This window comes from Cetorhinus maximus, chromosome 7, assembly GCF_964194155.1.
Source record: "Cetorhinus maximus chromosome 7, sCetMax3.hap1.1, whole genome shotgun sequence".
NCBI classification, from domain to species: domain Eukaryota; kingdom Metazoa; phylum Chordata; class Chondrichthyes; order Lamniformes; family Cetorhinidae; genus Cetorhinus; species Cetorhinus maximus.
Genome location: NC_135885.1, coordinates 146,358,619 through 146,380,597, shown reverse-complemented (window position 1 = coordinate 146,380,597; position 21,979 = coordinate 146,358,619). Strand labels below are relative to the sequence as shown.

The 21,979-nt window shown below is 43.5% G+C and overlaps 1 protein-coding gene across 3 annotated transcripts in view; it reads right to left on the bottom strand.

Annotated features, from left to right (window-relative positions):
• The window catches only part of LOC144683069 (rho guanine nucleotide exchange factor 7-like), a 109,367-nt gene that overhangs the window by 62,191 nt on the left and 25,197 nt on the right, over window positions 1–21,979 (bottom strand). For all 3 annotated transcript variants that reach the window (XM_078546095.1, XM_078546093.1, XM_078546094.1), the window contains exons 4-7: window positions 18,355–18,439; window positions 5,980–6,113; window positions 5,077–5,278; window positions 2,014–2,102 (exon numbers count right to left, since the gene is read on the bottom strand). In XM_078546095.1, the coding sequence (XP_078402221.1) occupies window positions 2,014–2,102; window positions 5,077–5,278; window positions 5,980–6,113; window positions 18,355–18,439 (510 nt within the window). The remainder of the gene's footprint in view (window positions 1–2,013; window positions 2,103–5,076; window positions 5,279–5,979; window positions 6,114–18,354; window positions 18,440–21,979) is intronic.

Sequence of the window (21,979 nt, the reverse complement as noted above, 5' to 3'; positions counted from 1 at the left end):
TTTGTTTAAATTGTACATATTTCTGTGTAATGATGCTGAGATACAAGTTAGTGAAGGAAGATGGAGCTGGGAGATGCCTCATACAATGATCAAAGACTCTACAGGAAGAAGGGCAGAGCACACACAATGATCGCTTTGGGGTCTTGTCAAGTGCAAAAGCTTCCAACCAGCTCTGACATCAATCAACCTACAGCCTCCGGCCCCAGAAATTGACACTGCTGAGCTCAAAAGCAATGAGGAATTCCTTCCATAGAAACTTGAAAGAAATTTTAATCTCAGTCCCAGCCCTACGGAAATTAAAAATAGGCAGGATTCAGAGAGAGAGAGAGAGAGAGAGAGCATGCTGTCCATGGAGTTCCATGTCCCACAGTTTTGTCTAATGTGAATCCAGCTGGGAAAGCCGAGTGTAAAGTGAGTCAATGACACACAGCATCCTGTCACACCGAGGGCCATCGGGGCAACATGTGCTGAAGATGTTGGGGGCTGTTGGCTGGTGCAGGGGCATTGGGAATCAAAATATTCATTTATCTGACAAGACAAGCTCAATGGACCAGCTGGCTTTTCCTGTCCATCTGATTCCATTGTTCATGTGTCCATACACCACAGCAATTATAAAAAGCTGCTGAGTAGCCACTTGGGGGTAAACTGAACAGACTAACTGAATCAGACCATGAAGGCCATCACTATAGGAACCAGAAGATGTTAATGCGAGGAGCACATTGCACGCTAACCCTTCTGATGGAGCATGGAATCAAAGTCACGCCTTATATTCAATGAGCAAAGTGAACATTCTCAGTCAGCTGTCCTGACATACACTTCAATTTCTCTGAAGCAGAAACAGGCTTCATTGAAGGATATTTCAGATCAAAGCAATATTTTTACACTGTTCAGAAAATCTCCCTGCTCATCAACTTTAGATGTACAGTATCGAGCGTCAACAGCAGGCATCCAGCGTTGAACTGGGGGCAGGAGGATCCTGTGTAGAACCTACTCTTTTCACAGCAGTTGGGTAATCTGAATGCTAATAGTTTCTATCATTAAAATGGACACAGTGTGAACAGCAATCAGGGCAGTTCCAACCCCCTCCACCGTTACAAACTTGCATACGTCATTATTTCACAAACCCAAGGAAATATCCAAGTAAACCTGGTCAGTTTAATTCCTAAATAAAGTCTCAGCAACAAAAGCAGAACATGTTTCATTGAAACTAATAACCTCCACCAATCCTTTGAGATATCTGCGCTCTTTCAATTCCGCCATCCAGCTCATTCCTGACTTCCATCGCTCCACCATTGCTTTCAGCTGCCTGGGTGCTAAACTCTGGAATTCCCACCTCTCTCTACCTCGGCATCCCCCTTTAAGATGCTTCTTAAAATCTACCTCTTTGACCTCTTTTGGTCACCTGTCCTAATGTCTTCTTAGAGGTCTCGGTATCAAACCTTGTTTCCTAACACTCTTGTGAAGTATCTTGGGATGTTTTACTACCTTAAAGATGCTGCAGAAAACAAGTTAACATTGATGATATTTATTACACACCATTGGCAAAGGAACTCCTAAAAAGACGTCTGACTGAAGCCCATTTTAAATTCACAATATGTTTTTGATGGATATAACACTTCACAGAACTGTGTGCTTAAACTGCTTCCATCATAAATTGCCCCCAAAAAAAGCATTTTTTTCCATAAACTATGTTCCTATACACATTTTGCACAAACTCATTAGCAAAGTTCTTGCCTGTTAAGTAACCGACACATTTTGCTAGAGATCTTTTTCAATCAAAGCTTACGACAAAGGACATTAAGTAACTTTCATCAGCGATGTCATTGCAGAAAGGTTTATTTCAGATTCTACTATCACACTGCTATCTCTTCCCATAGAAACAAATATACATTGGGGCAAAACACACAGGGGCTTCAAAATAGCTCCTTACTCTGAGGGCTATGTCAAAATGCCACCAAAGTACCAGATTTTAGCACCAAATCCCATTCAACACAAACAGGATGTGTTACTTACCACATTATAGTAGCTTTTGCTAATTGGAGGAGTTTCGAATCCTTTTGGAGAACTTTTCAATGTTGCTGACTTTGGTGAGACCGGCTTCTCTGTAGAATGAATCAGTTGCCAAGCTTTTAATTAATGAACATCAGCACAAAACGTTCAACCCACAATATAAAATCAGAATCTGAAACCTGGCCAGCTCAAGGTCATCAATTAACCTGAGAAAAAAAACACAGCAAGCTCCCAATAAGGTTAAAAGGGAAGGACGATGAGAGGGGAATGGGGTTGACAAGAGATACTCTTGCTTCTCACATTTTCCTTACCAAACAGGGCCAATGTGGTTAACTCTGAACTGCCTTCTGAAATGGCCTAGTAAGCCACTCAGTTTCAAGGGCAGTTAGAGATGGGCAATAAATGCTGGCCTTGCCAGTGATGCTCAAGAACAAATGTAACGAAAAAAAATCATAGCACCATCATATTGCTCATCCAGAGATGTACCAACCTGTCCTGCATCAATACCTACAAACTCTCTCAGGTCAACTGTACCACTTGAGGTGCCAAAGGGTTCATAACTGAGAAAGCAGAGCCCCAACTCATCAAGTTCTTGCTCATTCTATATCACCAGCAACCAGCCTTGCCACTCTCCTCTGCAATGTCTCTATCGACAAGCTAGTGAGCATAAGTGTAGCCAGCACTCTAGCTGTGACCTAAGGACATGATGCCTCTTCAGTGTCATCTCACAAGAACTGAACTGTGTGATTTGGCAATATAACTCAACATCATGTTTGCCTGGTTTATTGCAGCCTGTGTGGACAAACTAGGCAGCACTTCCTTGCTTCATGCCCTCAGACCTGGTTCCAAAGAGTTTCAAAGTAGAGGCTGTTGAAGTGCAGCTGATTTGGTACTGACATCATCTTTCTGGTGAAAATCTAGTGGTTTGATCAAAGTACATGTCACCAGATCCATGAACCTAGGGAAGTGGGAGTGTCAGCCACAAGTCCAGACCTGCTCACAGGGTCATCACTGACAACTGCCCTGTCCAGGCCAGGCTGCACTGCTTCATGGGTCTACGAGGGTTACTCCATGTAGCCACCTCACAATTAATATTCATGACAGGGCTTTTTTGTCGTGGACATCACTAGCATTCATTGACCCTCTCTAGTTGCCCTTGAGAAGGTGGTGGTGAGCTGCTTTCTTGATCCACTGCAGTCCATGTGCTGTAGGAACACCCACAGCGCTGTTAGGGAGGGAGTTCCAGGGTAGACTAAGGCTTATTATTTGAAAATGTCCACTCACGTCTCTTTGTAAACTGCAACTTTAACATCAGTTCCAGTACATCAAGTTATGAGTTGCAAAGCTCAGTTGGGCTGCAGGACTGCTGCATTGTCAGAGGTGCTATCCTTCAACTGAGACTGACAGATTAGGCAAATGCAAAACACTTTGGCAGCTGCAGTTTAATGTGGGAAAGTGCGAGGTCATCCACTTTGGACCTGAGAAAGATAGCTTAGTGCATTTTCCATATGAAGAGGGATGAGGAACTGTGGATGAGCAGAGAGAATTGCCAATCATTAAAAACTAGTAGACAGGTACAAAAAATAATTAAAAACGCTAACAGATTGTCAGCATTTATCTCAATGGGGTTGGAATACAAAGGGGTAGAAGTTATGCTAATTAGATAAAACTCTGGTCAGATCCCATGTGGAGTCATTGCGTTCCATTCTGGGCACCTATACCTCAGGAAGGAGATACTGGCGTTGGAGGGTATACAGCACAGATTCATCACAACGATACTGAGCTTAGAAAGGCTAAATCATGAAAACAGGTTGCATGGATTAGGCTTGTGTTCCATTGAGTAGAGAAGATTAAGGGGTGATCGAATTGGGCTGTTTAAAATGATTAAAGGTGTTGATAAGGTAGAAAGAGGTCAAAGTGAAGCAACTTGTGCTAATAACTTAATCCCCCAAAACTGAGCCACAGGTCCTTGTGATGGCACACACAAACAGGACAGTGTTATTAAAATAGAGAAAGAATTTGCATTTCTAGAGGACCATTCATGATCTCAGGAAGTCCCAAAGCTTTTACAGCAAATGAAGTACAGTCACTGTTGTATTCCAGGAAGTGCAGCAGCCAATTTGCACACAGCAAGATCCCACAAACAGCAATGTGAAAAAGGCCAGATAATCTGTTTCAGTGATGTTAGCTGAGGGATAAATACTGATCCAGGATACCCAGGAGACTTCTCTTTAGCTCTGAAGAAGTCATACGGACTCAAAATGTTAACCCTGTTTCTCTCTCCACAGATGCTGCCAGACCTACTGTGTTTTCCCAGCATTTTCTGTTTTTATTTACACAGGAGACTTCCCCTGCTCTTCCTCAAATCGTGCCATGGGATCTTTTATGTCCACTTGAGAGGGCAGACAGGGCCTCAGCAGTTCACCCAAAAGATAGCACCACAGAAAGTTCAGCAGTCACTCGGCACAAAAATCTACTAATAAAAAGCTGGTCTCAGTTAAAGTGACCATGAAGCTGTTTTTTGATTATTCTAAAAACCCAACAGATTCACAAATGTCCCCTGGGGAAGGAAACCTGCCATCTGGGCCTATTAGTGGCTCCCACCCCACATCAATTATTATTAAGTTTTCTCTAAAGTGGACTAGAAGCCCACTCAGTTGCATCAAGCCAATGGTTTAATAAGATTCACCACCATTTCTCAGGGAAAGAGGTAATGGGGGATGTTCCTTTTGCAACGCACCATCATTAGTTTGTGTTTTTTTAATTAAATGGGCAACCACTTAGTTGTACAATAACTTCAAAAAATCTCATCTGTGCACACACTTCCTGCTTTCACCATTCATGCATACTTTCTTATGTCAATATGTAACATTGGAACTGCTTATGTAAACATTTCCTTGTAACATTTGAACTGCAAACTCTAGCCTGCAGGGGGTGATTGCAGAGCAAGTTTCTGAAAATCGCTCTCCCAACTTGGTTGGAAACTACTACACAAAAAAATATTCTGTTGCTTTTTGAGGTATTTGAAAATTTCTGATCCACTTGTCATTCAATTTGACAACTTACCATTAGGTTTTATTTCTCGCACGTAATTGCTGGGGAACCATCCATTTTTGCCGTTTAGTGTCCCCTCCCACCATCCCCCTTCCTCAATTCTGGTCACATGGATAACATCACCCTTGGTAAAGCAGAGCTCATCCTCATTGGTCTGATAAAAGTTGAATTTTGCTTTCACCAACATGTGATGATTACTGTTATCAGTCATGTCCTTAAAGAGAGAGAGAGAGAAATATTTCATGAAATCAGCATCCATTCCTTGATCAGAATATTTACAATAGGAAGTCATGCTATATAAATCACTGATTAGACCTCAGCTGGATCGAGTGCTCAATTCTGGGTACCACACTGCAGAAAGGTATTAGGCCTTAGGGAGGGTGCAGAGGGGATTTACTAGAATTGTACCAGGGATGAGAGACCAGGTATCAGAGCCACCTTGGGAGAATAGCAGGGAGTTTTTCAGCTCAGGCATATCAAAATGTCATCCTGAAGATCAAGCTGAAGTTGTCTTATTAAATGTAACAGCCAAAGATACTGGGTGAGTAATTAAGGAGAAAAATATAAAGGTCGTACAGCCCCAGGAATGGTTAAGCATCACACCTTTCTAACAATTTCCTGTTTTGTTAGAGAAGTACAGTGGTTAGTAGGGCATCTGTGGAAAGTCTATTCAGTAGAATTCTCAGCTGAGAAACTGTAGGGTGAGGTGTGGGGCCAATGGAGGGCACTTTATGAAGCAGGGCTCCCACCACAAAGCTTTACCCACTAGGAGGAGGGCCTGGCAATACGGATGCAATCTCTTCCCAACCATCCACCCATTGAGAGAATCAATTTGCGAGATTTCTCTCACCCTACTTTTCTCTGCAATTATTTCCTTACTTTGAGATTCCACCCTCAGGTTCAACATCCACTCACCAAACTTCGATATTTTCCAGGGAAGTTTTTTGAAGTTCTTCCAAGTGATAAATGTGATCCTGTCAGAGAATCAACTGACTTGATATGATGGGATTGGTGGCGGGCACATACTGAATCACTTCCAACACCAATATCTGCAGAACACAACCATTTAATTAGCTGTACAGCACAAAAGCAACTGGATAATCATTCATGTCTATCAGAATATAACTTTGTATGTCTTCTTTTTATTTCTACAGTTTCACTCGTGAACCCAGTGAATATTTCACCCCAAGCTTTGCAATCCAAGAGGAGAAAAAAGACAGATATATATTTGGATCTGACCCTTCCTTCAACAGAAGGTTTGGTTTAAAGGCTACTGACGCTCACTTATGAAATTATTACTTAAAGTAATGTAACGTCACTATATAGATCAGATTTGATCAATGTCCCTGTCACTGGACTCAGTATCTATCCCCTCTCCATCAGCGCACCATGGCTACAGCACATACAGTCTAAAACTGCAGCAACTCACCAAGATTACATTGTGCCTCTCCTCCCCTGCAAAATCCACCACCAAAAGGACAAGAGCAGCAACAACAGGGAACACTATCACCTCCACGGTTTCCTCCCATTGGGACATATATTATCGTTCCAGCATCATCATTGCTGGTTCAGGATCCTGGAATTTGCTACTTAACACCATTAGCCCAGTGACTACAACAGTTTAAGTCTACTCACAGTAACCTTGTCAGGACAGTTAATAAACGAGGTATTCCCAGAATTGTCCAAACCCCATGGAATCAATCTTTTAAAACCTCCCAGCTACCTCTGACCAGATTAGAGAAAACAAAATGAGCCAGTCTATCTGGTGAATAAGGGAATGTTGTAGCATAGGTTGGGTTTGCTGTGGGGGCAGTTGGGTTTGGAGGAGTGTGTTAAGTTGGTGTAGGGGTGGGGCTGGGGGGGTAGGGTAGGGTAGAGTAGGGTTTAGTTGGATTGGGATGGAGATGGATTGGGATCGGGGTTGTTGGTCGGTGAGGGGTTGTGGGGGTCAGCGGTGTTGAGTTGGTGTTAGATGGGGTTAGGTTCTTTGAAGTAATTGATAGAGATGGTGAATGATTCATGCCTTCACAGGGGACCCCAAACACAGGGACATACATACTGCAGAATAAACTGAGGTATTGAGCAGCAGGGAAAAGGGGGAAACAATCACAATGCCAGAATCCCACACTCCCATCCTTCAGCCATTTCCTAAACCACCATGACTGCCAACTGTGCTTCATTTACTTCAGCTATTTTGCCAACAATATGGAACTGTGAGGATGTTGGGTACAGCTGCAGCTTAGCTCAGAGCAGGGCTTTGTACACTGCACTCTGTGTAACTCCTGGTTTTTGTATATCATAAGGATTACATTCAGAGTCATGCTTGAGCTGTTATCTTTTTGGGCCTCCTCCAATCCCACCTTATCTCCATTGCCTCGGCCTACTATCACCATCAGCATAGACTAGTTATGCTGAGGCCCCTGCTTCTGTAAATATTTTGTAATGCACCCTCTCCACTCCTGCCTCAGCTCACCTGAATCATCCATCTAAAGTACTCCTGACCGGTCTCCCACATTTAACCCTAAATAAACTACAGCACATCCTAATCCCTGCTGCCCATGTTCTAATTGTTAAGTCCTCTTCATCCACCATCCCTGATTCGCTGATATACATTGACTCCCGGTCTGCCTCGCATTTAAATCCCTCCATGACCTAACTCACCCCTCTAGGTTCTCATATAACCTGCTCCAGCCTTACAACTATCTGAGATCTCTGCGCTCCTCCACCATTCCCGATTTCCAACGCTTCACCATTGACGGCCATGTCTTCAATGCCTGGACCCTAAACTCTGAATTCCCTCCCTAAACCTGTGCACCTCCCTCTCCTCCTTTCAGAGGCTCCTTAAAACCTGAATTCTGATGAAGAGTCATACGGACTCGAAACATTAACTCTGTCTTTCTCGCCACAGATGCTGTCAGACCTGCTGAGTTTTTCCAGCAATTTTTGTTTTTGTTTCAGATTTCCAGCATCTGCAGTGTTTTGCTTTTATCTCCTTAAAACCTACCTCTTTGGCCAAGGTTTCGGTCATCTGCCTTCATCTCTCATGTGGCTTGTTGTCAAATTTTGTGTGATAAAACTCCTGTGAATTGCCTTTGGGGTGTTTTACTATGCTAATGATCAGTATTTGCTAATCTCCTAAATAAACCTGCACATATTACCCCTACACTTCTGCACAGAACAAACTGCTAGGAGCCAGTGAGATTATATTGAGTGCCTGGTATGAATCTAATGTCCCTTCCCCCACTGTCACTGCAGGAACCAGCTTGAACAGCTGGCCCTCAGCCACTGATTTTAATTTCGCTGATTTTGTCAGTGAAACAAAATGTGTGATGCTGGATTTCTTACAAACATTTAGCTGGCTGGTTTAAGCTCAGGTTACCATGGGGATAGGTAGTCAGACAAAATTCAGTCATCTGAAATTCAAAGGAGCCGGACACAAACCTGAAAGCCAGTCAGTACCTGAGGGGGCGTGGGGGGTGGGTGTGGGGGTGGGGGTGGGGCAGGGGAAGGAAGCCTTGTTAGCCTATAATCTACCTACTTGGTGCTCCCTCATTCTCTCTGCCAATCCCCTCCCACCCATACATGTCAAAACCAATATGCAACTCACTCACATGCATTTTTCCAATTCCAACCTAAAACCAGCCCAGCAGAAAATGCTTCTGGATGTTTTAATTTACCCAATAACAAAAGACCACCTGTAAATTGAGTCAAACACAGTCCATGTAATAGGAACAGGAGGAGGAGGCCATTCAGCCCCTCGAGCCTGTTCGCCATTCAGTTAGATCATCACTAATTTGTATCTTAACTCCACCCACCTGCCTTGATTCCCGATCCCTAAACACCCATCAATCAATATTGAGTCCTGTCACTTGAGTGATACGCATCAAGGAGGAAACTGTTCCTTCTTCGAGTAGCATCATGAGACCTTTTACCCCCATGTGAGGGAGAATAGGGTTTCCATCACACTCAAAGGGTGCACATCACACGAATGCAGCTTTGTTTGATAAGTTTTCTAATGAAGAATTAACAGTTAACTTATTGACAGCCAAGTATTATTACCCACTAAGTATTTTATATAAATCATCTGGGGGTGACTCACAATGAACATTAAATATTCTAATTAAAAGGAGAATGCCTGTAGTACTGTAGTTACAATTCATTTCATTGTATTTCCTGCCTCTTCTTCACTTAATTATAATCAGCCCCAAAATTACCAAACTCGGTGTGCAGCCCTCTTGGTCGGAGTGTAGATCAGAGGTCAGTGAGACAAATTCACTGCGATTCAGATTTGTTATTGATTGATTATTCTGGGAGCTCCATGAACCCAGCAATGTCACAAGCAGAGGTGCATCATATGTTTTCCCAGTATGCCTCATACCACAGTCCAATTGCTGCAGGCTTGCAAAGTGAAACAGCAAAGACAAGGGTCCATCTCTTTCAGGAAAACCCTCAGAGGGAGAGAGCTTTGGGAACCATAGGTCTAAAGTCACCTGTTCCTCTCAAGCTCACTCCACTCATCACACATCATATCTCAAATTACTCAGATACTAAAGTCCAAACTGTTATTTTCTGGGCGAAATCTCTCAATTTTGCATTTGAATTAATCAACAGTAACTGCTTCCACTGTCTCCTGAGGGCATCTGTCCCACAGATTCACTCACTCACTGAAACAATGTTTCTACAAATTGGTTTTGAATTGACTCCTTCGAGTGCAGGATATATCCTCTGGTTCTGCTGCTCTGGGCAAAGCGAGAAAGCTGGTCACTGGGACCAAGCGGGCTGTGATTGCTGTTCAATAGTGATTAACCCAATTATTGAAAAAAGGACCAAGGATCCACTTTATTTTAGCTCAAAAGCATTTCACTACTTGTATTTATGTCCTGATTTTTAATCACATTCTATCTCAGGATTTATCTCACACTAGGTAATCAATCTTTATTATGCACCTAGAAATGAGAAACACTGAGTCTGCTGTCCAGGTGCACAAAGAGGATCACATATGGATAGAGACAAGGCCAGGAAATCCTGACTTTGCTCAGAGTTTCAGCAATTCATTACCCACCTGCAATGCAAACTCATAAAGCACCACACTGGCAACATGTCCAATTTTATTTTTATTTTGTTCCGGGGATGCTGCATGTATCACTCACAATGCAGCGTGAGAGTTTCCCTGAGGCGCTGGTGAAGGTGGTGCGGCATCACTAAGCATTTTAAACACAGCCATGATGGTGTGGGATTGGAGTCATCTGTAAATTCCGATTGGGTAAAGATGGCAGGTTTCCTTCCTTAAAGGGCATTAGTGAACCAGTGGGTTTTTCTACCCAGGGCTGAGATCAACAGATTTTTGTTGGTTAATGGTAGGGATCAGAACCAAAGGTAGGTAAGTAAGTGGCGTTGCGCTACTCTTCTTACTCTTAGGCAGTCCCTCATGACCGAGGGTGACTTTCTTCCAATCCGAAGGTGACTAAAAAGTCCAATGCTGGGTCCGCACACTCTGCCACAGGTGGGGCAGGTAGTGTTTGATGAGGTGGGTGGGGTTTTAGTCCGCTCGGCCCCCGCCTGGGCCTGTTCAAAATGGTTGGCACCTGCGCGGATGCTTCTTCTCCAGTTTGGATGCTCTCCAGCAAGAGATTCTCACAAATTGCTGAGGATGTTGCATTTTCTTTCAGGGAGGCTTTGAGGACATCCCTGAAACATTTTCTCTGCCCTCCTGGTAACCGCCTGCCGTGACAAAGCCCGGAGTAGAGAGCTGGTTTTGGGAGTCTTGTGTCAGGCAACATGGCTAATTAACCATAACCAGTACCTCGACCCTGGGGATGTTGGCCTGAGAGGGGGCACTGATATTGGAGCACCTATCCTGCCAATGAATCTGCAGGGTTTTGCAGAGGCATCGCTGGTGATATTTCGCCAGGGATTTAAGGTGTCTGTTACACCTTGTCCATGTCTCTGATGCAGACAGGAGGGCAGGCAGCACTGCAGACCGCTAGGCCATGAGCTTGGTGCTGGGGTTGCAGTACTGATCAGCTCTGAGCAAACACAATGGTGGAACAGGCTCAAGGGGCTGAATGGCCTACACATGTTCCTATCTAAGGACTGACTCTAAATATGGAGCAGCTTGTTGTGATCTGGAATGTTCTACCTGAAAAGGTGGTGAAAGCAGAATCGATAATAACTTTCAAAGGGGAATTGGACAAATACCTGAAAAAAGAAAAAAATGACAGTGCTATGGAGAAAGAGTCGGGGTTGGGGAGTTGTGGAGAGAGATGATAACTTGGATGGTTCTTTCAAAGAGCTGGTACAGGAATGATGGGCTGAATAGTGTAAGATTCAATGATTCTATAAGACCAAAGACAAAGGAGCTAAATAGTTTGTCCAGTTAGCAAAAGTGAGGGAGAAAAATGAGGTGAAGAAGCCTTTATAAATGTACATCCATCAGACACTTGCCAATGATGTACATCTACCAACTGGGCATCACAATTTCTCATCTGACTTCAAGCCAAATGTCACTCAGGATACAATCCAACATTGATCCTTGACACCGTGGCTGGTGACTGACTGTGCCCTGCAAATGGCTTCATCTACATATCTCTCTTGTCTTTCTCCCTTACCTTGTCCCCTCCCTCCCGGAGCTCCCACGGCCACCTGACACAGACACTCCACCATCACCTGGTCTTCCGCTGCTGTCACATTTTCTCCTTTTCTACATTCGCCATTCGAAGCTCAACGATTCTGCACTTTTCACACTCTCACTCGGGAGCCATAACATAGCTCACCCCCAGCACTACAGCTACTTCTTCCCAAGGCCTTTGCATCAAAAACTAAATAGCTTGGCGATCTCCTCCATCAGCCAGACTTCCATATGCACATGGCCCAGGGGACTTGTCCCCACTCTGCGAGCATCAACGGGTGGCAAACTCCAGCACAATACTGAGCATTACTGGACAGCAACATTCCCTGGTCTTAAATTACACAGCACTCTGAATAAGCCAACACAGCATTACTGCCCAGTCACCCACACAACCCGCTCATGTACTTTAGCCTGATATGTACAAATATGTAAAGCCTTGATATGCAGGAGAAAAGAGTGGCAGAGACTCCAGGGTTCAGTAGAATTACATTAATCTGCTCTGGTGTCTAGTTAACGTGTCCACTTCCCAGAGAACTTTTTAAAAGTTTTGTCCTGAGGATGTGGCTGATGCTGGAGAGGCAGAATCTTATCGTCCATCTCATGCCCATCTGTGAATGTGCAGTGTGGGGACTGCGATTTCATGTGGCCCAAACTGGGTCTGGACGTCAGGCTCCCTTTCCCGAAGGACAGGAGAGAATCAGTTAGCATTTTATGACAATTTGGCAGCTTTCGGGATAACTTTTCTTGTACCAGCCCAAAAAACACCGAATCAGGGCTCTACAGGGAGGGAACTCATCACCCCTGGGCCACTAGTCCAAGACCAGGACAGAACATAATCATTCCCACTCCAGTCCAACAAGGACTTAAAGATTAGGAAGAGCGAGGTCATTTTTATAATTCTATGTATTTTATCCTCGGTGGTCAGTTATTATGATTACATTGCACGTTACATGGCAGAACACTCAGGTCTTAATACAACAAAACCCTCCTGATTCACTCGGAATAATGCCATGGAGGGCAAGTCAGTTTAATATCTAACTATTCAAAGGATTTGATTCCTCTGGGGCCGGGAGGGGGCAGGCAGTGGAATCCAGGACAAGGGGGCAGAACCTTAAAATTGGAGCCAGGCTGTACAGGGGTGATGTCAGGAAGCACTTCTTCACACAAAGGGGAGTGGAAATCTGGAACTCTCTCCCCCACAAAAAAGCTGTTGATGCTGGCGGTGAAATGAAAACTTTCTCAACTGGGACTGATAGGTTTTTGTCCGGTAAAGGGGATTAAGGGTTCAGGATCCAAGATGGGTATCTAAAGTTAAGACATTGCTCAGCCATGACCCAACTGAATGACGGAACAGGCTTAAGGGGCTGAATGGCTTCCCTGCTCTTCCTATGTTCCTAATAATGTTGGTATTAGATCTTTAATGATGAATACTGGAGTGAATAAACTGCAAATTTAGATGGAGCCTATTTAGCTGAAAGTACATGTCAAAGAATCAAGGCAAAATCAGTATCACCCCACCCAGATGTTTAGTGAGCGACTTAACCTGCTCATTGAACTCACCGTTAAACATCAGGAAACTGAGAGGAAAAAATATTGTTTCGCTGTCATAAGTCATCAGAATCAGAACCAATTTTCCCTTCAGGTACTTTGAATATCCTGAATGGTGGTTTAATAAATTATTACTGGAATTAATTATCTGAAAGGGCAATGGAAGTAAACCTCAAAGAGAACTAGACAAACTCTTAAAAAGGAATAATTTGCAGGGCTATGGGGAAAGAGCAGGGAGAGTGGAACTAGTTGGATAGCTCTTTCAAAGAGCTGGCATAGACACGACGGGTCGAATGGCCTCCTCCTGTGCTGTACGATCTGATTATAAAGCACAAACTATAAAACCGAGAACTGCTTCTTGATTTAATAAGGATAAAATAATTCTGTTACAAATCAATCCTGAGTGAATGGCAGCACAGTGCGATTACCTCAAATTCCTATACGAAATAAACTGCACACAAACTCAACTGGAGATGCATAGAGGCCAGAGAAAGGCTCAGGCATTCATTTGTTCAATGCTCAGATACCTCATAGGGAATTTTGCACCTATTATCAGAGGCAAGATACAAAAGTTTATTGAAACCTGGAACTCTCCTTCCAAAACACTGTTGAAGCTAGCTGAGGCATTAACTGAAAATTTCTAAACATAGATCAATAGATTTTTGTTATGTAAGAGGGTGTTAAGGGGAATGGGCCTGCGGCTTATCCCCAGCGTTAATCACTTCACTACTGGTGGCTGTGCCTTCAGCTGCCTAGACCCTAAGCTCTCCAATTCCCTCTCTAAAGCTCTCTAATTCTCTACCTCGCTCCCCTCCTTTAAGTTGCTCTGAAGAAAATCTACTTCTTTAACCAAGTTTCTGATTACCTGTTCTAATAACACCTTGTGCGGATTGGTGTCAACATTTTGTTTGTTTATACTCCTGTGCGCACCTTATGAAGTTTAATTATTTCAAAGACCAAATTATTGCTGTTAAGATACATCAGTCACGATCTAATTGAACAGGTTAGAGGGTCTGAACGGCCTGTACCTGTTTCCATTTTTCTAATACTTGCTCCAAACACAGAGCCTGCCCATTCCACTTGCTAGTTGCCAAGCCTCCAGGATGGACCTGGAGTCTCGAGTACGTTGCTCAGAGGAAGCCAGGAGAAACAACACCAGCAGCTTTAAAAAAAAATCATGTTCCTTCACCACTTGCTTATTTGCTATAAAATTGTTGGAGTTGAGAAATAAAAGGCTGCTTCATTAGCAGTCAAGTCAGTTTGCTATTCAGTTGGCATGGGAACATAGTTCTCCCGTTAGAATGGACAGGACCATGCGGTGAAACCTCCAGTATTATCTCCAGCCAGAGTTGGCAACCCTACCACCTGCACATTCGCAAAATCCATCTCTTCATAGTCATTGTCGAGGTTGAGGTCTGAGAGATCAAGTATAAGATAGACTAGACATAGGATATAGCTCCCTATACTCACTGCCAGCCATATGTCTTAGCGTACACCCTCAATATAGCACAATCCACTGATCCCCATTTAGGTGGTTCCTGTCTCACATCAGCCAGGCTTGGGACCTCACTCTTGTCAGACCAATGACTTTGTCAAGTCAAAGACTGAAGAAGTTTCTGGGCTGTTTTAAAGTGCAGGTGAATAGAACCCTTAAATCCAGGGGAAAGGGAGTCAGGCTCTACTTGAAACTGTTTCAACTTGGTTCTTTATGAAATCATCAGTGGCTGCAGAATCAAACACAGTTTTCTCCGGATTACAAATCTATCAACTAATCCGCTGCATGACACCGTCCCCCTTCACTGATCCAGACCTGGAAGCAATCCAGGGAGATCAATCCAACCCAAAGTGTATCAGTTTTTACTGGGAGCTAAAACAGGAAAATGAGCACCTGGTACATTGCTGGGTACACAGCTTGTCCTCAATCTTTCCCTTTACATTATTCTTCTCCATTCTTGCTGATGCAATATGTGCCAATGCAATAAGGGTTAATCTGCCCAATTGTGTTGGCAGTGGAGAGCCTGCTCCAACACGAATGCTCATCAGAAAACTTAAGCAGAGTGTGGTAGAGAACACACCAACTATTCCCCGGTAATCAGCTCCTGGATCTGAGCTTCACAGCACACGAGCAACCATCATACACTTGACTCTTTCATAACCTTTCTGTTGCAAATTACTCTTTAATGAATTTAAGAACAGGAGGCCATTCAGCCCTTTCAGTCTGTTCCATCATGCAATTAAGTAATGGTAGATCCGAATCTTAACTTCATTGACCTACTGTGGATGTTGACCCTTCATACACTAGTTTAACAAATAGCTATCAACCTCAATATTGAAATTTTCACTTGATCCACTCCAACCTCACCCTCCTCCACCCCCAGTCTCAACAGCTTTTTGGGGGAGAGAGTTCCAGATTTCCACTCCCCTTTGTGTGAACAAGTGCTTCCTGACATCACCCCGAATGGCCTGGGGTCGAATTTTAAGGCTCTGTCCCCTTGTTCTGGACCCCCCACCACCAGAGGAAACAGTTTCTCTCTATTGGCCCTAGCAAATCCTTTAACCATCTTAAATACCTCAATTGGATCACCCCTCAATCTTCAATTCAAGGGAAAACAAACCTAGTCTATAAAATCTGTCCATATAATTTAAACCAGTCAGCCCCAATATTACTCTGGTTAATCTGCGCTGTATCCACATTATGGACACTATATCCTTCCTGAGATGTGATGCCCAGACTTGAACACAGTTACTCCAGATGCAGCCTAACCAGTGCTCCAGAAAACTGCAACATTACTTCCGTTCCCTTGGATCCCACCATCAATGGTCAACATTCCTAGGTGAACCGTAGCGTGATCAGACATAGAATGACCATCAGTGATCTTGAACTCTGGAATGTGCAAGCTCCTACACCTTTGAAACAGTCTCTTCAACAGTAATTGTTTGAATCAAGTTCCAGTCTAGAGATTTCAGCTAATAATCCAGGCTGATAATATAGTGCAGTAGCAAGGGCGCGACACACTGTCAGAGGGTCAGTACTGAGGGAGTGCTGCACTGTCAGAGGGTCAATACTGAGGGAGTGCTGCACTATCAGAGGGTCAGTACTGAGGGAGCGCTGCACTGTCAGAGGGTCAATACTGAGTGAGCGCCACACTATCAGAGGGTCAGTACTGAGGGAGTGCTGCACTGTCAGAGGGTCAATACTGAGGGAGTGCTGCACTGTCAGAGGGTCAGTACTGAGTGAGCGCCACACTATCAGAGGGTCAGTACTGAGGGAGTACTGCACTGTCAGAGGGTCAGTACTGAGGGAGTGCTGCACTGTCAGAGGGTCAGTACTGAGGGAGTGCTGCACTGTCAGAGGGTCAGTACTGAGGGAGTGCTGCATTGTCAGAGGGTCAGTACTGAGGGAGTGCTGCACTGTCGGAGGGTCAGTACTGAGTGAGCGCCACACTATCAGAGGGTCAGTACTGAGGGAATGCTGCACAGTCAGAGGGTCAGTACTGAGGGAATGCTGCACAGTCAGAGGGTCAGTACTGAGGGAGTGCCGCACTGTCAGAGGGTCAGTACTGAGGGAGTGCCGCACTGTCAGAGGGTCAGTACTGAGGGAGTGCCGCACTGTCAGAGGGTCGGTACTGAGGGAGTGCCGCACTGTCAGAGGGTAGGTACTGAGGGAGTGCCGCACTGTCAGAGGGTCAGTACTGAGGGAGTGCCGCACTGTCGGAGGGTCAGTACTGAGGGAGTGCTGCACCATTGATGCAGCCGTGTTTCAATGAGATGTTAACTAAGGTTGTGTGTGCCCACTCAGGTAGGTGTAGAAAGATCCCATGGCATTATTCAAAGAAGAGTAAGGGAGTTCTCCCCAGTGCCTTGGCCAACATTCATCCTTCAACTAATATCACTATAACAGATTATCACTTTGCTGTTTATGGGATCATACTGTGCACAATTTGGCTGCTGTTTTTGCGACATTACATAGTGGCTTTACTTCAAAAGTACCTCATTGGTTGTGAGGTGTTTTAGGGTGTCCTTAGTTTATGAAAGCAGGCTATAGAAATACAATTGTTTCCTTCTACCCAAATTATTTATTATGGGGAGATGCTGCAAAGCTTCTTTGTAACCCTGAAGGTCATCAAGTCGGATTGTAGATTATCTGTCAACCACACAGCCCATAATATTTACATTGTTGCCCATAAATGATATCATTTAAACAGCACCAGAAACATTTCAATCAGGCTTTTGTTCCTCTCTATTGTTACCTCACCTTAATCCCTTTAACAACAGCTTGGCATTTATATAGCCCCTTTAACATTGCAAACATCCAAAGGAGGTTCAACAGAAGCAAAAGGAAAACTAGATATGGTCAAGGGCAATTAAAAGCTTGCAAATACTACCACATGCACTAAATGCACGAGGTGCTGTTCAGCTTGTGAGACTAACACAAGAGGCTACGAGTACAAAACAAGTTAACCTCAAGTATGGCTAGTGGTGGTGGAGTGTATCTAAAAGATTCCCACCAAAAGCCCCTTGCACTGTTTTTAAAGATAAAACTCTCTCGCTCCAACCTCCTTCACCATTACACGCCCTCTGAACTCTCCCTTTCTCTGAATCCTGCCTCATATTCATTTCCCCCTCTCACTTCACCATTGATGATCACACTCCCCAGAAAGAGGAGAAGAAAGTAGGGGGCGGAAGGGTTAGCAAGGGAATTCCAGACCATGTGGGGTCTAAAAGGCTGAGGGTCTGTGGTGGGAGAGAACTGGATGAATGAATGCCCTCAGCAGAGGCACAAGGGTGTGTAGAAGCATCAACATTTACATGAAAGAGATTGGTGATTATCATTTACATTGCAAAGATAATATAACAAAATCGTGCTCCCTGGTCAGAGTTTCACCCATCGGGAGCATGCATCAGGAATCTGATGGCAATTCGTAAACAAGGCTCCACCAGGGGTAAAAAATTAAACAATCATTTTCACATCACCGATTATAATTGTACAACGGAGGTTGAAAGGTCACCAATTTCAAATATAGTTAGCTGTGAATCTAATGTTGCCAAGTGCTGCTTCAAACTGCAAGTCTGATTCACTGAGAGACCAGCCCCTTCTGAAGGAGTCCCCTTACCTGCAGTTACTTTGTTCAAAGCCACCAGGGAACTAAGGATCTTGTTGAAGTTCTGTCCTTGATAAAGGTCATTGGCATCAAAAGTCTGCAGGAAACCGATAGAGAAGATCATTTCATTATTTTTTTATTGTTAACACGTTACTTCAATCTTTACAAAGTGGAGCTTCCAGAGGTGGGGCAGCTTGATGAATAAAAGCCAAATTTACAAGTCCAGGATGTTTGTAGCTGACGAGTCTTTCAATATTTGAAAGGAAAAGTTCCAACGTATTTCTGAACATATCTATATCTGTGAAGACTTGTTTTCACTCCCGACAGCAGGCAATAAAGAAAACACACACACACACCCACCTCCAGTTTATCAAACAAAATAGAATTCGTCTTTTTCCACAAAGATAAATTGCTGCCTATTTCACTGACTCAGAAACCAGTCAAAAAAGTAACCTCGATGTGGAATCACAGGACTTGTGCCTCTGATCTCTACCAAATCCACAAAAGCGTTCATGAGCTGTAATTGCAAGGTTTTCAATGTAAGCATTTAATCTGGATGCTCACAAGAATCTCAGCCTCAACAGAGCACACTCCACAATTTCAGCTGTTGGAACTTAATTTCATATAACTCTGCAATTTTAAAATATGGTAGATCATGGAAAGCACCAAGCTACTCTACCTTACAATACATTGGGCAGGAAGAAACTGTAAGCAACTTTGAAATGGAGCTCAGTTTATTAACGACACATTGCTGTATTCTCACTAACCACATTACATTGCAACAAAAGCATTCTGGTTTTAAAAAGGTTACAGTCCTTACCATATTCTGCACAGTGGGGTGTTCCACATTTCAAATCAAACCCAGCTATGCACCAACACAGCTCTGTCCCCTCCATATACTCCATGATGTCAGTGAGAAGCATGGTCAGGAGGTGTCCTTCCCAAAGTTAGAATTTTGGTACTTGATGAATTTACATCATGTCTATCACCTGCTCACAGTGTGAAATCTCACCAACAGACAGCAGTTTTACATAAGACAGAAACGTCAGTGCAACTTCTGTCAAAATCTTTTCACCCTATTTCAAAGAAGAGCAGGGGAGTTCTCCCCAGTGTCCTGGCCAGCATTTAGTTACACTGCTCATTACCTCAATTCTGTCTGTGGGCTCTTGCTGTGCACAAATTGGCTGCAGTGTTTCCTACATTACAACAGTGACGACACTTGGAAAGTATTCACTAGCTGTAAAGTAGTTTGGACACCTTGATGTTGTGAAAGGCACTACAAAAATGCAATTCTTTCTTTCTAGCAATTCTTGTCAATTAAATTCAATTAGGGGATCTTTACAAAAGCTTCAAGATCCAGAGTAAGCTTATGATAAGAGGGCCCAGGTCAGGCCTGTGACTACTGAACTCCTTCAGCGTGTGGATACCATCCAACTGCTCCAAACTTAATCAAACCTCAAAAACAGTTCGTGAGAACTTATTTGGGATTTCCCAGACGTTGCCAACATAACTTCAGACTTACAATGAAGCTATGCCACTGTTATGGTGCAGAGTGGGAAAAGGCCCATGGAGATTCTTGCTAAATATTTTGCCAAGAAAATATATAAATTACCCCAAAAAGGGAAAAAGGGTGAACTGGTCTTTGTGGAACATGAAAACCGTGACAATTGCAAAGAAAACTGCCCCTTATTAATAGCAAATTCTCCATCCAGTAATTCTGACAGATGGGAAACCATCAGTCACGTGCAATTGCCTGAACCCCATTCCCAGGCAGACAAGGCTCGGGGGCCAGGAGCTTGCGGTTGGGAAGTACAACCTTTCACATGATGTCCCCATGATAACAGTGTCATTCTTGCTGGTAGTCAAAAAAACCCAATGATTTAAAAATGAAGGAGAGATGGGTTGCCTGGGCAACCAGGCCAAGTTAACTGATTTCAAAATGAGTCATGATGCAGAGGGTTGTTTGAGGCACACACTGTACTATATATAGTGAAGACATTAGCAGATACTTCAATTCCAGACCCAAATCATTACCTGCTCACTAGATTGATGAAAAGGGTGAAAGAAAGACGTGCATTTATGTAACACTATTCACAACCTCAAGACATCCCGAAGTACCTTACAGCCAATGAAGTGTTTAAGTGTAGTCATTGTTGTAATGTAGGAAAAGTGGTAGCCAATTTGCACACAGCAAGATCCCACACACAGCAAATCAATAATAACCAGATATTTTTAATGATGTTGGTTGAGGCATAAACATTGGCCAAGATATCGGGGGGAACTGCCATAGCCTTCTTTAGATAAAGGGCAGAAGGGCCTCAGTTTAACATCTCATCTGAAAGACAGCTCAACCAACAGTGCAGCAGTCCCTCATTACTGCACCGGAGGGTCAGCTTGGATTATGTGCTCAAGTCTCTGGAGCGGGACTTGAATGCACAATATTCTAACTTGGAGACAAGAGTATTAGCCACTGAGCCACAGCTGGTACTCTATGCCTATAGAATGGTGTGAATGTGGCATTCACTAACACATGGGGTGGTTAAATTGAATAGCATAGATACATTTAGAGGAAGCTAGATAAACACAAGGGGTAAGGGAATAGAAGTATATGCTGGTAGGGTGAGATGAGTTAGGGATGAGGAGGCTCATGTGGAGCATAAACACCAGCTTGAACCAGCCAGGCCAAATGGCCTGTTCCCGTTCTGTAAATACTCTGTAATAATTCTCGCTATGTGTCATGGAATGGTCAGCAGAGCTCAGCTCAAATATTTTCAGATTGAATGGTAGGGAATTCACTCACAATCTTTAATTCTAACAGATAATCCAAATGATTATTGCTTGCATTGTCAAAATGCAGCTTTGCATCTGAGAAGTCTATCTTACTTTCATTCAAAAGTCATCACTTATCAGGCTTCATACAGAGGCCCTTCTATATAAAAAGGTATTTTTCCCCTTGTGGACTGATTCTAATTTCAATGCTGTTATGGATTTGTTTTGATTCAGTATCTCACTGACTTCTTTGCCTTCTGTATATTTGTCTGTAAATACAGCTAGCAGTTTTAGCCTGTAAGCCTGTTAGCATGGAAGTTTCTAACATTCAGAGCACATGATTTCGAGTAGCTATTCAGCACAATTCTGCTAAAACAAATGTCATATGTGATTCACTCACGATCACAAGATTCAGATCCTAGTGCATTGGTCTGCTATTGGAAATGTTTTCCACCATGAACACAAGACAGTAATGTTGGGGGCAACGAAACTGAACTCTAACATAGAATCAAGAATTTTACGCATATTGGGAGACCATTCAGCCCATTGTGCCTGTGCTGGCTCTTTGAAAGAACTATCCAATTAATTCCACTCTCCACAGCCCTTTCCCCGTAGCCCGGCAAATCTTTCCTTGTCAAGTACTCATCCAATTCCCTTTTGAATGTTATTACTGAATCTACTTCCACCATCTATTATGAAGTACATTACGGATCATTACAACTCTCTGCATTAACATTCTCATCTCTCCCTATTCTGTTGCCATTACCCCAAATCTATGCCCTTTGGTTACCGACCCTCCTGCCACTGGAAACCGTTTCTCCTTCCTTACCCTATCATAATCATGCATAATTTTGAACAATTTTACTAA